The sequence below is a fragment of the Phascolarctos cinereus genome, unplaced genomic scaffold (genome assembly GCF_003287225.1).
Source record: "Phascolarctos cinereus isolate Bilbo 61053 unplaced genomic scaffold, phaCin_HiC Scaffold_9;HRSCAF=440, whole genome shotgun sequence".
Lineage (NCBI taxonomy): Eukaryota > Metazoa > Chordata > Mammalia > Diprotodontia > Phascolarctidae > Phascolarctos > Phascolarctos cinereus.
In genome coordinates, this window is record NW_027556402.1 from 150,292,169 (window position 1) to 150,307,782 (window position 15,614).

The following is a 15,614-nucleotide window of genomic DNA, read 5'->3' on the forward strand; positions in this document are numbered from 1 at the left end:
CTTAAGACCTTTCTTAATTCCTGTAGCTGCTAATTCCTCCCCACCAAGTTACCTTGTATTTATATTGCCTATATACATGCATGCATGCATATATGTGTGTGTATATACACACATATATGTGTGTGTATATATATATATATATATATGTATATATATGTATGTATATATTTACTTATATGTATGTTGTCGCCCTGATAGAATGTAAACTCTGGAGGCAAGGCATATTTCTTTTTTGTCTTTGCCTGCCCAGTCCATGGCACAGTGCCTTGGACAAGATAGACACTTAATAAATTTGGGATTATTAGCATAATTGGCATAGAATTGGTTGATTTATTGTGCTTAACATCATATAGCTTAAATTTTACATTAATGGCTTTATATATCATTAAGCTTTATACAGATATAAGATTTGTCAACAGAGAAAAAAGTCTGAAAAATCCTCCAAAGCAAATAGATTTGATTTTATTGGAAAACTGCTATTTGATAACAGGTTGTTAAAAATTAAACCTTTATTCTCTCCAAGGCTGATGATGCAAATAAGAAATGTCATAAAGGGATACTATTCAAATATTTGATATCATACTTGAAAAATTCATTGTTTACTCAAGTTTTAGTATTGAGAAGGGAGAATACCCTCAAAAATATTCATGAAAGTTTTATTTTGATTTGTTACTCAACAAAAGAATATTATAAAATTTAATTTAAAGGGAAATATTGACATGTAAAATTTAAGTGTACATTGGATATTTGTGTATTGTTTTCTACTCTGAGAACCCGAGATATCATCAGAGTGGGAAATTCCACTTATGCAAACTTCCTACAGCAAATGCAGATGAACTTTAGTCTTAGAGAATGGTCTGTGGCACTGAGAGATTAAGTGATTCACCTGTGGTCTCTTAGATAGCCCGAGTCAGGGGAAAACTTTGAAACCAGCATCGTGTTGGCAAATGTTGAACAATCATGGGGGGGGGGAGGAAAGGGAGGTACCCCCTTTTTTAAGGCAATTGGGGTTAAGTGACTTGCCCAGGGTCACACAGCTAGTAAGTGTCAAGTGTTTGGTCTGAGGGCGGATTTGACCTCAGGGCCGGTGCTCTATCCACTGTACCACCTAGCTGCCCTGGAGGTACACTTTTAAGCTTAATCAGCATTATTGGCATTTTCTCCAACACTTTTCTCAGTCTTGTGGATTTCTCAGGTATAAATGTGCATTAAAAAAAAATTTCCTATAGGTACTCACTAGCTTGTTTGAAGCTGGCTCCAATACACCTCTGGTATATTAGAATACCCCAGGTATTCCTAATCCCAGGTCATCCCTCTCATATAAACACCCAAGTGCACCAGTATCATGTATACCATATAGCTTAAGGTTCTTCTTATGAAAGGAAGTATTGAGAAGTTGGAAATTAAAGATTTTTTTCTAATTCTCAAAAGGAAGGAGTTAACACAAGGACAAAACTGTTTTGTCATGCAGCACATAAAAACAGATGTTCCTTCTGCTTAAAAAAATTATTGAAATGTTTACAATGCCTAATTGGAGAATTTCAGACATGAGATGCTTTACAATAGAAGAGAACAATGAATGCAGAATATATACAGCTAAAGGCATGAACTCTCAAAATAAAAACAAACACATTCTTGCTTAATACAGTTCCTTGCAGATTCATTGTCCAATTACTTGTAGAAATAATTAATGTATTGGGAAGAAGGTCCTTGATTGACAACTTGAAGCATGTGGAAATTCATTTGAATTTAGAGTAATATTTTAAGCTTCTGGGTGAAGCTGAAGTACCATGGAATGCTTTATATTTAAGGATTGATTTTCAAGATCTGGCCTACTGGAAGGAGTTTTAACCCCACTCGACATTAGTCCGAACACTTAAAATAATTATATGTCTGATACTGATTCTCTTTCCCTCCCCCCCACCCCTTATTCTTTCAGAATACAGATGCCAATTCAAATGTGAGAAAAAGAACCAATGTACCAGTTCAATCTGATGCTGATGTTGGCAACAGGACCGAGACCGGAAACGCGTCAATGGGGAGTTCTGCAGAAGCTCAGGGGCCTTCTGGCACCACACCACAATCCTATCTGGCTTCCAGTCCCAACCCATTCAGTCGGGCAAATGCAGCTGAGACAATCTCTGCTGCTCGAGCACCTCCTCGAGCACCTCCATCCACTCCTATTTTAACTGGGTATGTGTCCCAGCTGGTCTCCACTGTCTCTCCAGCGAGGCGTCATCTCTTTGGATCGAGACTGAAACAGATCCAAACCAAGGTCAATACTTTTGGATCTTCTGGAAAATCGTCGGCTGTCACGCCTCCCCCTGCGCCCCCACCTTTAGGCTCTGGCACGAGTAAAATAGACAAATATGCCCGGATTCTCTTCCCTGTCACATTTGGAGCATTTAACATGGTCTACTGGGTAGTCTACTTATCTAAGGACCCTATGAAGAAATCAGAAAGTTTAATGTAGTGGTGTTTTTGTTTTGTTTTGTTTTGTTTTTTGCTGCTATGTAGTAGTTTCCTTAACAATAATGCACTTAGTGCAGGGTACCTTTTAAACTTTTTTTTTAAAGCAAAACCAATCCTTTCTCCTGAAATCAAAGCTTTGTATATGTTCTTTAATGTTATATATGTATATATATATACATATATATATATATTTATGCATATGTCATATATATGTATGTGTCAATTACCAAGAGAATGAACTCAGTTAAAAAATAATAATTTCTTCCCCTCCCCAAAATGGCAATATAAATAGAAGAAACTTACATTAAATTTAGAAGAAAATCAGAACTTATTTGTCCAGAAGCCCCCATGGGGAAGTTTGGACAAGGGGCACTGGGCTGTTGTGGTTCACTGAAATTTGAAAATGGGCATTGGCATTTTAGAAATATTCGTAGTGAATATCAACAGCTTCCTGAGTTTCTAGTGGCACTCCCCTTAACCAGAAATGTATATGTGATATCACATGCAATGACCTTTCAGAATCTTCTTAGTGCCTGTGAAAAAAGGATTTCTCCTATTAGACCAATGAAGGGGAAAAAAAAATACTGAGCAGCTGAAGCAAATTCCCAATGCATTGATGAAGCAGTGCATATGGTAGAAAAACAACGTTTACTACTCATTTGGAGCAGCCGTGACCTGATTGCACCAGCCAGGAAAATTCTTGTTTTGGTGCTCCAGTGAATCTACAGTCTCATCAATGTGGGTATTTCCTCCACTGATGTAGATCCCAGCCCATCCATACCTGCCATGAATAAAAATATAGCACATTTGTAAGGAAAATCATTTCTTCTAAAAAGAGCACACCTTTAAACTCATACAGGCAATGAATGTATTGCCCTATCACCATCTTACTACAATTAGCATGAAGAATTGATTTCTAAGAAGAGAAATACTTGAATTTTCCAAATGAAGTAAATGTCCTTACTATAGCATGACTTTAGCATCTGGTTCCCCCACAGTTGAATTCTCAGGTAGTAATCGAGTATATCTCTTTTTAATCAGTGTGGGTAACTGCCAGGATGGAAGTTCTTTCCACCAATCGTCTACAAGTAGATCCAACGTGGTTTCATAGACAGCTATCTGGGAGCACAGAGAAGTTACGTGACTTTCCCATGACAGCTAGGATGTGTCAGAAACAGAACTTATATCCTGGGATTTCTGATTCCAAGGTTCCATTTACAATGCCACACTGACTCTTTCTAGAAGATAAACTGATTTTAGACTGTGCAGATGTTAAGATGACATAAATACGGGAGTAGCTTTTGCAGTTGGCACCTAAAAAATAACAAAACATGGAAAGATAGATTGCCCTGGGTTGCACTATTGGTATAAATGTACCACATACTGTAGTGATACTGAATGTCAGATCTGGATACTATGACACTTGAAAAATCATATGCACTCAGTCAAATTTTTCTTTGCACCCAAGGCCTTATACAAGGTGACTGAATTTTGTGAGGTGTGAGCTAATAGAAAGACAGGGCTAAAATATGTAATAAGTCACATGTTTCAGGGCCTTCTCTTGGGTCCACTTCCTTACATGGGTTGGCAAAAGCTAGTAAGAGTCCTGACAGAAGTCTGTACTCTTGGAGAGATTTGATAATTTTGATGATGTCTTTGAACTTACAAAATCCTGAAGGAATGTGGGCAAAATAGCAATTCAAAGGCATTGGGTAGGATTTAATTTACTCATTTAGGAAGTTTTAAAAAATTTTTAGCAGAGAAACCTTTTTCCTTTTTAGAAGGTAGACTTGACAACTTAGAATAATGTCTCCCATATGAATCATGGGGCTTAGTCCATGCCTGGCTTTGTACCTCTTTGCTACTCTCCTCTTCTCTCCTATGAAATCACTCAAAAGCATGGGAACAGAGTTTTCCTCAAAGTATATAGGAATGTTCTGCTGGTAGGAACCTCCACAAAATTAGATTGGTAATTTCTTGGCCCAAAAGCCACTGCCGTTGCCTTTTCAAGTCTTACTTATAACTTGTACTTCAAGGAGATCTTAATTTTGGACCATTACTGAAAAGGACAAATATAGAACATCTACTATGTAAGGGAGTCAGAATGATGGAACATTTATCCTGGAACACTTTTCTAGGTGATGTATAGCTGGGATAACTAGAGAAATGTGAATTACAGGTTTTTCATCCAACGTTATTCACAACAGCACACAATAAATGATCAAATAATATCTTCTTGCTTTATCATGTTGTTCATCTATTTTGTTTTGAAAAGGGACAAAAATGCTGGACCAGGAGACCTGAAGACCTGAGTTCAAATCTAGCTTCAGACACTTACTAGCTGTGTGACCCCTGAGCTAGTCACAACTTCTGTTTGCCTCAGTAGATTTCCAACAAACAAATGCAGGAATACAGAACTATTTCTGGTGGTAAAAAGATGCTTTCCTTAATGGTTGCAAAAGGATAGAGTATTGGGGCTTAATTAAGGAAAGACTCAATGTGATACAGTGGAAAAATCAATGGAGTAAAATGGGAATAATAATCCTTGAAGTACCTACCAACCTTTCTGAGGAGAGTATTTTGCAAACCTTGAAATGATATAAAAATATGAATTATTATTTCAACTTTTTAGTAAAGAATAGATTCTCCTTGTTTACCTTCAAGGCCTTCCTAGGAATGCCCCATCTTGCCATTCTTTTCCCTAAACTTCACTTATAATCTTGGCAGATTTCAGAAGGTTACCACAAAAGCCAGAATTGATACAAATGGATCCAGTTGAACTCACACTATATCCTGTACAAAATCATTATTCTGATTTCAACATTTAACTAAATCAAGGATCACATATGGATTGAAATCATAAGACTATTTCTTTGGATCATTTTGAAATTGTGATAGGACAACTGTGGAGGGAGGTGAATAATCTATATTTAATGAACCTATGAAGAGGTGGCATGGTATAATGAATAGAGGATTGACCTCAGAAAGACCTACATGTGTCCTGCCTTTGATGCATACCAACCACATGATATATGGAAGTCACTTAACATTGTATCAGAAAACTCTCTGAGAATATAAATTCCAGATACGTTGCTTTTCTGCATTGGTGATAGGCTTTTCCCACAGGGCATTTCCTATACTTAACCAATGAAATTATGCGTACAGATGCTTCCTCTGCCTACCCCCTCAAAAATGTACATATATACAACTGGGAGTTAATTTTCTTTGGATTTGGACTATAGTCAGAATCACTAGAAGTCAACAGACTTGAGATTTAGTTTCAGCTGTGGTACTAATAAATATATCCGACATTCATGTGACACTTGGAGACTTACAAGGTGCTTTGCATAATACTACTTCGACTGATCCTCCTTGTAACCTTATTAAGTAGATACTACATATATTATTTTGCCTATTCCATAAATGAGGGAGTAACGCAATCAGAGAAGTGGATGAAGTTATATGCCAAGCACAGTTCTGATACAGGTCGAAGTGTAGCTCTGGTTCTCTAGAAGTTGCTAGGTGGTAGAGAAGTAGGATCTTAAGCTGCACACAACTCGATTGTCTAAGATCCCACAACTAGTTAATGTGCTAAAATGTAATGTGGGCTGGTTTTGAAATCAAGAAGGAAAGAAATATTTATTATGTGCCTACTATATGTGAGGCATTGTGATAAGCACTTTACAAATATTATCATTTTGTCCTGACAGCAAACCTAAGAGGTAGGTGCTATTATTACCCCCATTTTATATGGGCAAATGGAAGTTAAGTGACTCTCTTAGGATCACACAGGTAGTTAGTGTCTGAGGCTGGATTTAAACTCAGGTCTTCAAGTCTCCTTATTCAGCATTCTATCCACTGTGCCACGTACCTACTCATCAGGGTGGTGTTGTGGGAAAAGTGCTGAATTTAAAGTCAGAGAGCTGGAGTTCTAATACTGACCCTTCCAATTAGCTGTGTGACTTTGTACAAGTCACTTAAACATCTGTAGGCTTAGTTGCCTAATCTTTAAAGTGAGGATTTTGGAGGAAAAGGCACCTAAAAAAAGATGTCTTTGTGGTGTATGGCATGTAGTAATTAGATACAATGATAAATTTGCAAACTAATAATTCAAATAATAATTGATCCTTTGTATCTTATAGTGTTTAAAGTTTTCAAAATATTTCTTGTGCCTTATTTCACTTGATCTTCCTCATTGCTGTGTGAAATAGGCAATGTAGGTACTGTCCCCATTCTACATATGAATAAAATAATATTCTCAATGAGGTTGTATAATGTAAGTTATATAAAGTATTAAAAAGTTGAGATGTTCATCTTATTTGGGAAATAGGGCTGAAGAAGACTATACAAAGTACTTTCCATCAGTTAACAGTACATTCTAATCAGTAGCTTTCAAAGTTAACAAGGCCAGCCAAAATTCTGATTGACTTGTCCATATCATCATGTGTTCTGTCCCCAATTGCCAACTGCATGTTCTCTTTGTCACTGCATCATTTCCCCCAGTGAAAGTAGCAAAAAACCAACTGGACTGGGAGTTGTGAGGCATTTCCTAGTTTCATTTGGCCACTTATTAGCTTTGTGACTTTGAGCTATCACTTATCTTCTTTGGCCATTAGTTTGTTTGTTTGTTTGTTTTCATTCATAAAATGAGAGCTTTCTATATTGCTTTTTCAATTAAGTAGCCACAAATCTTTTCCCTCTAGCTTTCATTTATAAGGAAAAAAAAATATCTTCAAAGGAGCCTTTCCTGGCTATCCTCTAGAAGTAGAGAAGCTATAAAGGCAGAAAATGATAGGAGAAGAGAAGAGTGAAAGAACCACAGGTAATATATAGGCATAATTAGAAAACTAATTTCTAGTAGGCTGGAATGAAGTAAGGAGTGATTGAAAATCAGGGTGAACTTAAATTGAATGGTCATGGGTGTAATGAAAATTATTCATTGGCACTGTAATCAAAGCTTTTTCCAAAATCTGTTTGTGGGTCAAGACTCTGAGTGCATCTGATGCAGGCACGTGCATCAGTCAGACCCTTTAGTGTTAGGGTCAGACAATCCTCAGGATCATGTTCTGCTTGTTACATTTAGGATCATAAGATCATAAATTTAGAACTGGGGACATCTTAGAAATGAAGTACTAAAGGAAACAGAGACCAAAAAGTATTAAGTGACTTGCTAAAGGTCAAATAGGTAGTTGGTAGTAGAGATGGATTTCAATCTGTCTTTGACTCAAACCCCAGCAATAGTGCCTGGTACATAGTAGGCACTTAATAAATGATAGTTGACCAACAACTTGACTTTCCATTGTGCCACAATGCCCCACACTAGTTGTATAACCCTAGGCAAGCACTTAAATCTCTTTAAGACTCAGTTTCCCTGACTGACAAAATGAGGATAACTATCTTACAGTATTCCTGTTGGGTGCCAGATGAGATAATACATGGAAACTTCTTTTGATAAGCCTTAAAGTACTATATACATCATTATTATTACTGAATGTAGCATTTCAGGGCTTAGGATGCTACTTTGATACATTGAACTACCTGTAATTTCATCACTGTGGATAAACCATACATTTTTTCTGGTCCTATGTGACTCTTTTTATTGTTGTTCAGTCTTATCTGTCTTTTACCTTAAATTCTCCACAAGAGATCTACCAAGTGTTCTGGAGGTCTTCTAGCAATCATTTCATTTCTTGAGAATGCTGCTATAAAACTTGATTTACCCAGACACTGATTCACAGTTGGTGAGTAGCCCATTTAATTTTCTAGGTATCTCCTTGACAATATCACAGAACATTCAACAGTCCTTTATAATTGAAAAAAAAAACCCTTTCTTCAATTTGTACCTTCTTCAATTTGATTATCACAACAGTCCTTTGGGGGTTGGTAATAACTGACATTTCATTAGCATTTTAAGGCTTACAAAACACTTTCCTCACAACAAACCAATAAAGTAGAGAATGTAAAAACTATTTTACTGATGAGGAAACTGAGGCTCAGGGAAATTAAATGACTTGCTCCAGGTCACACAGATAGCAAATTATCAAAAACCAGAGCACAGTATGAACATGATCTACAACATCAGGATGGGAGCTCATTTATTTTTTACCTTATTTTCATAGAATTTCCTGTTTCCATGTTCTCTCCCCCCCTCCTCTTCAACTCTTTCCTCTTGTTATTTCCTTTAGAACTTTTTTTTTGGGGGGGTAAGGTTAGGCAATGGGGTTAAGTGACTTGCCCAGGGTCACACAGCTAGTAAGTGTTATGTGTCTGAGGTCAGATTTGAACTCAGGTCCTCCTGAATCCAGGGCTGGTGCTCTATCCACTGTGCCACCTAGCTGCCCCTTATTATTTCCTTTAAAAAAATTTTCCTTTCTTTTCTCTCATGCATTGATTTCTTTTCTCCCCATGTTTATATTCTCATGTCCTTCAATTTACCAGTAGACTAAATGAGGGTTAATGTTTTTTCATTATAAGGAAAAAACAATTTAAAGCTAATGTTTCAATAATAATCAGCCTTGCAGTAAACTAGAATACATTGAGTATAATAATAATGACAGCTCAGTGATGAATACATATGTGCATACTTTTCATGACTCTGTTTATCACTAATTATTCTAGTTAGAGCTGAATCAAGTAGCTTGAAGTCCTTGAGATAAAGGCAAATTGGGAGCAAAGGTATGTACCTTTTTTTTGCAGAAGTGACAGGTGAAAGGAAGCTGTAACATGAGAACACCTGCATTTTAAAATGGAAAAATAAAATTATGCAAAAAGTATCCATTTAAAATATAAGAGGAATAAGTTCAAGTTTTCTCCCCTTTAACTACATTCCCTGACTGGAAGGAATCCATCATGTGGTTATTGCTTTTTCAAATTTTTACCATTGCTGGCACCACTGCTGACATGATCATTCTTGTTTAAGAGGAAAGTCAGGATTAATAAATTATACTGTACAGTCAACTCCACATTCATAAACAGCCTGTCACTCTCCTGATTATATTTAATACAATATTTTCTAATTTTAAGTAAAGGACAGCTGCTGTCTCTTCTTTGCTATCTATGTGAATATAGTTGCTAAAAGGTAGAAAGCACTTTGGAATGAAGCCCCCAAAGTGTAAAACATTTTTTGCTTGTAAAAAAATAGACACAGCATATGTTTAGGGGAAATGTACATAAACCATTTGGTGCCATCGCATTAGATCATGAGGCAGTTTGGTGTCAGAGCTAGAGAGCTAGACTTGGAGTCAGAAAGTTTGGGTGAGTGACTCTGGCCAAGTCATTTAACTTCTCTGTCTCAGTTTCCTCATCTGTAAAATGAGGGGGAGGACTAGGTGCCTTCCAAGGTCCTTTCCACCTCTAACTTTATGATCTAAAGAAATAAAGACATGGAATGGCTACCTATTTTAGCATTCTATTTCTCTAAACTTTTTTCTTTTTTAAAAAGTCATTTATCTTTAAATTTTAGCTATTCCTTATGGAACATTTGTTTCTCCTTATTAGTAAAATCCATTAGCCAAAAAAATTCAACTTGGCTGTTCTACAATATATCCTTGGGGTTTTAGTGGACCGTTGGCTCCATATGATCCAGTAGCCACAAAATCTAATGTGACCTTAGGCAGCAATGCTAGAAAGTCTAGTGTCTGAATCACTCTGCTTTGCTTGAATTAGACCATATCTGATGTATTCTCTTCAGCTTTAGTCACCATATTTAAGAGTACCTGGGTGATCTTGAGAAACTCACTTAACTTCTGAGTTTCTTCATTTGTATATTGAGAGAATTTTACTAAATATTTTTCCAGGTTCCTCCCAGCTCAAAGTGGAAAATGTTGAGATGGAAAGAAGATAATGATTACGATGATAAAGATGAAGGACATTAACAAGGTCAAGGTGAGGGGACAAGGGTAGATTGAGGATACATGGTTACCATGTTAAATAACAAACACTTGAAAGAACTTACAGATGTTTGGTCTGGAGAAGTAGCTTTCATTTAACTTATGGGGAATAGTCAGAGGGAAAAAAAGATCTGACTTGATTTGCATGGTCTTTTGAGGGAAGAATTAGGTTTAGTGAGTGAAGGTAACAAGCAGACAGAATTTGACTAGCTGTAAAATCCCTAGAGCATTAGAGCTGTCAGATGGAAGAATGTATCCTAGATGGTTTTGAGTTTCCTAACACTGGAATTATTCCAGTGTGAATCAGATGACTACAGATATCATTGGAGATGTTGTAGAGGGGATTTATATATTTTGTTGAGGACTGGATTTCACAACTTATGCTCCTTTCAACTTAAAAATTCCATGATTCTATGATTTTGTGTTTCTGTACTACCTTTAGAATTTATATAAGATTCCTGTTGCCATGTGATTGGAATGAGGTGGAGGACTGCATGGAACACACTAGGCTAAATGGTAGCAAATAGCATGGCTACATTAAAAAAAAACATATATATATATATGTACTATATATATACATATATGTATATATGTATATATATACACACACACATATAAATATATATATGTATATATAAATCACAATCTAACTGTAAGCAACCAGGGCTCATCTAAGTGGATATATTTGAGTAACACTGTTTGTCCTACTTGGTTTCAAACTTTTTCATGTGGGAATGATGCTCTGTTCCTATTTTTATGAGAATTTTGATGATCTTGGAAACCTGCTTCAGGTAGGTTTCACCATAGATATGATTCAAACCCTAGCATTTGAGTCAATCCATAGAACTCATGACATTTAATTGTTTTCATCTTCAGAAGACTCTTTATTTCATCAGAGTACCTCTTTCACTGATGCAGATTGTGACCTTTCCATAATGTAATAGCCAGCCTTAAATGTTTTTTCAGAAGTTAGGTAGGCCAGTCCTAAGATGCCAAACATATGTCAGCACTTGATTTTTACTGAGATAGTCTTTAAGAACCTAGGTACTAGGGTAATCACCTAACCATGAGGAAGCAACAGAATAGGACATGAATGGTAAACATTCCATTGTAGTTCAGTAGTTTGAAGGTAGAAATTAAAGGTCCCATTGATTTCTCATTGATAAGGATAGTTCTTGACATGTTATTCAGTATGAACATGCCAAGAATTCAGAATGCTCGCTTTCACCTGCATGAAATCCAAAGTGTTTCATAATTTGTGCTATTTGAATGAACTTCAACACTCCTCAGATTAATCTTCAATTCTTCTTTGTAAGTTGCAAGCTTGAAAAGCTTTTGTTATGTTATTAATCTTCTCATCATCACAGTCAAGATGAATAATGTATTTTTAGGCAGAGATGCATTTGGTACACCCTGTGCTTTATTGTTTTTGTTCACTTAGATGAGAGGTGTGTCTTTCAGCTGTGATGTTTAAAACATTTCAAAGCTAAGATAAGTACATTGGTATCTGGAATTCTATAGAGATTACAGTTTTGCCACAAAATAATTAAGTATTTCTGTACCCTGGTATGTTGCATGGGGGAGTGTATAGTAAAAGGATTTTAATTAATGAAATTTCTTTGAAAAGTAATATCCCAAACAAGTGGTCATTCAGGCTCTGCTTGCAGACCTACAGTGACAGAGAAATTAATACTCTAAAGTAGTTCATTCATTTTTTAGACATCTCTAATTATTAGGAAATATTTCTTTATGTTCAGTTAAAATCTAGTCCTATAATCTCCATCCACGGCTCCTATTTCTGCCCTTTGGGGTCAAGTAAAACAGAATTAATCTTCTTCCACCAGACATTGATTTCACCTTGAAGCTCCATTCTTGTCATCATTAATCTTGGCTTTTATTTATATCTAACTCTCTCCAAGTTCTCCACAGCCTCAAATTTTGTGTTCTTCATTTGCCCAGGTTGGCCTATTAAAAGAATGAATGATCATTGGTAGATGTGTGTGCTACAAATTGGAAGTTAAGAGGACATGTCCAAATAGAGCCCAAAGGTCCACTCGATCTGAGGTCTTGTAGAGTAGGATTCAGGTCAATTACTACCAGAATCAGATAACATTTATAAAGTTTGTACTGTGCTTCCTAATTTGGCAAGGAAAACCCAAGGGAAAAGGTCAGGATAAGTGTAGAGATTCAGGGTAAAAGTGAATTGTTATAACTGCAGATGAAAGTGCCCTTCTAAGAAAATCTGATGTCAAGAAGGGGCTGAAAAGAGACAAGAGGGGCACATTTAATAGGTAATCTAGAAATTTACTCATTATTCTTTTGAAGAGTTTAAGCACACTGTGACCTGTGACAGTAGGGGAGGTTTCTGTTACATTTAGAAACATAAAACAAGACACCTTAAAAGTATGTTTATCTCTGATGCCCATAAACAGCTAACTTTTCTGTTGCCATATATAAGGATTAAAAATCAGCTTATTCTGTAAATAGCTTGTTCCTGAGTTAAAAATTGACTATAGAAAATTGACTATAATTTTCTCCTTTTTGAAGATAGGCACACATTTTTATTAGCACAATTGTATAATGTAAAAGATGATGCAAATTCTTCATGCTATTGCATATGGAGCATTATTTGGCTAAATCTATTTCACACCAAATGAAGTTGCTTGATGAAGTATAGCTTTACACTTTGACATTGAAAATCCATATTATACTTTGCAGTCTTTAAAAGTGTAAAGCCTGCTCCACTGTGTAGTGAACAAAGCATTGAACCTTAATTTTTCAAACCCATAGTAACCTCATTGACATCTATCTCACTGGCTTTAGAGGGCAGAATTTGGATCAATGGTGAATGTTACAAATAGTTTTTGACTTATCAAAAATTTCCCCAAAATTAATTATCAAAAAGCAAATTTGCTTACCTTGAGGGGTAGTATGTTCCCAATTAGTAGAAGTCAAAGGGTTTGAATGACTATTTTTTCAAGGCTATTGTTGTCTGGACTCAAGCTTTGGAGTGAGGACTGGATGAAATCTCTGAGGGCTCTTTCAATTCTAAGATTCTATGAATCTGCCTATTACAAGTGTCTATTCTCCATTGAATAGAGAACCTACTAGAAACTTCCTCTCTCTTCAGTCCTTTCTCTGTAGATCCTGACCTAACATGGCAATGAAGAAAATTGTTACAGCTAAAATAACATCCTCTACATGAATTCATTCATATATACACATGTATATACATATACAAGCATCAAAGAGAAAGAAATAAACAGAGACCAAAATCTGGCTAACTTAGAAACTTAAGCTTGTTTAGCGTCACAAGGAATATCTACTCCAGTTCCTCATTTTAAGTTTTGGATTCAGAAAGGTAAGTGCATTTGCCCAAAGTACATAGGAGAGGAAGTATTTGAACCCAGCTGCTCTGACTCCAAATTCAGAGCTCTCACCACTATACCACATTGCCTCTGTTGCGTAAACACCTTTGTGGGAGAAATGACATGCAAGGAATTTTTCCACTGCTTGGAATGTAAAAATTCTGAATGATTATGTTAACAGATTCTGAAGTGGTCCAGTAGCTATGATCTTGTGTGACTATTACTAAACTTAACTTTTAACTCTGCTATATCATGAACACTGGCAATTACTAAAAAGAAACCTGTCTGACAAGAGAGGTCATGTGAAATTGTGACTATGACATTCCATTGTATTTTACTGATGTCAATAAATTTCTCCACTAACAGTTCCTAAGTACTTTATGTATTTATTTTGGACCAGGCTTCTTATTTCAGCAATAGAGGGAGCTACCAGGGAGGAGCTTCCTCTCTATTAAAGAAGATCAGGATCTTTTTTGTAATTTAGACTCTTAATATGGTGCTTGGCAACTTGAGAGTACAATAGCCTTGTCCAAGGTCACACAGTGAGGGTGTGGCAAAGGTGGGGCTTTAATGGAGGTCTTTCTGGTGCTTAGGCTAGCTAGCAGTTTCACACTGCCTCTCACAAATGTTAGCTCACTCATTTTCATCTGGAATATGGAAAGTGATGTCATGATTTGTTCCTTGGTTTGGACTATGTTAATATTTATACACATGTGCATGCATACATCCATACACACACACACATACACACACATATACATATATGTGTACACACACACACACACACACACACACCATATATATATATATATATATTTACACACATATATATGTATATATATGCATACATGTATCTCTTCAAGGTAGCATTCATTAGCCACCTGTCTGCGCTCCACACAAGCAAACTCTTGAATGGGTTCCATCAGCCATATGATGGATGCTAATCTGTATCACAATTTATTAAACAAGGCACACCTCTACTAATGTAATAATGTAATTGTCAAGATGCCCCCTCTGTACATTAATCAGCTGAAAGCTAAACAAATTGGTACATTTGTACTTGTAACAGAAGCAAAATCGCAGGGAAGACATGAGCTCCTACAACAGTCTGACACAGTCCCAGCTCTATCTTGTTTGTCTTTTCCTGTCTTCCCTGTCCTACCTTTCCCTGGTGTAACTTCTCCTGGCTGAGACATAGGCCTTGGCTTGCTTTCTATACGGAGGCCATGCAAATGTGCTTATTAACACTTTCAATGTATTTGCATGCTAATGGTAGAGATATGACTTGAAAACTTCTTAAGATTCCTTGGACAGCTCAGGGAAGGAGAATGATGGAAATAAAATAAACAGCCCTTAGGGTGGAATGGCATGCTCTCCAAAGCCAAGAACCCTAGCCCTGCTGTTTATCCCAAAAAGGCCAAGATGGGAGGCTGGATGCATTTCCTCAAGAAGCAATTGCTGATACTTGCTTGACACCAAATGGCTTTATGAGACTTAATGCATCTCCACAAGGAGGACAATTTATTCTTCACACTCAAGCAAAATCAGGTCTAATATCTCATCGGGTAGAAAAACAAACAAGAAAAACAAACTTTGCTTTTCATTTTGGTAAAGACAGCATTACACAGAGAAAATACCTTCTGGCCATTCAGGAGTAAGCCATGCGCAGAATAGAAAATGACCTTTGAAACCAGCATCAACTGAATGATTCAAACATTGTCTGGAAAAGCAGATCTAAATACTGGCATTGCCGAGAGAGGCTGAGAAATCTGTAGTTTCTTGCCCATTTTGAGATGTAATACTAAGGAATGATGTCTTCAGTTTAATACAGACTTCCTAGTAATATCTGATATTAATAACATATAGCCTGCAGGATTTCAAGAAA

The 15,614-nt window shown here is 36.5% G+C and overlaps 1 protein-coding gene across 1 annotated transcript in view; it reads left to right on the forward strand.

Moving 5' to 3' along the window:
* GABRA4 (gamma-aminobutyric acid type A receptor subunit alpha4) overlaps positions 1-14,094 on the forward strand; it is a 103,582-nt gene extending 89,488 nt beyond the window's left edge. The window contains 1 exon segment of the mRNA XM_020990669.2: positions 1,940-14,094. Coding sequence (XP_020846328.1) covers positions 1,940-2,473 — 534 coding nt within the window. The 3' untranslated portion in view covers positions 2,474-14,094.
* Positions 14,095-15,614: the final 1,520 nt, after the last annotated feature.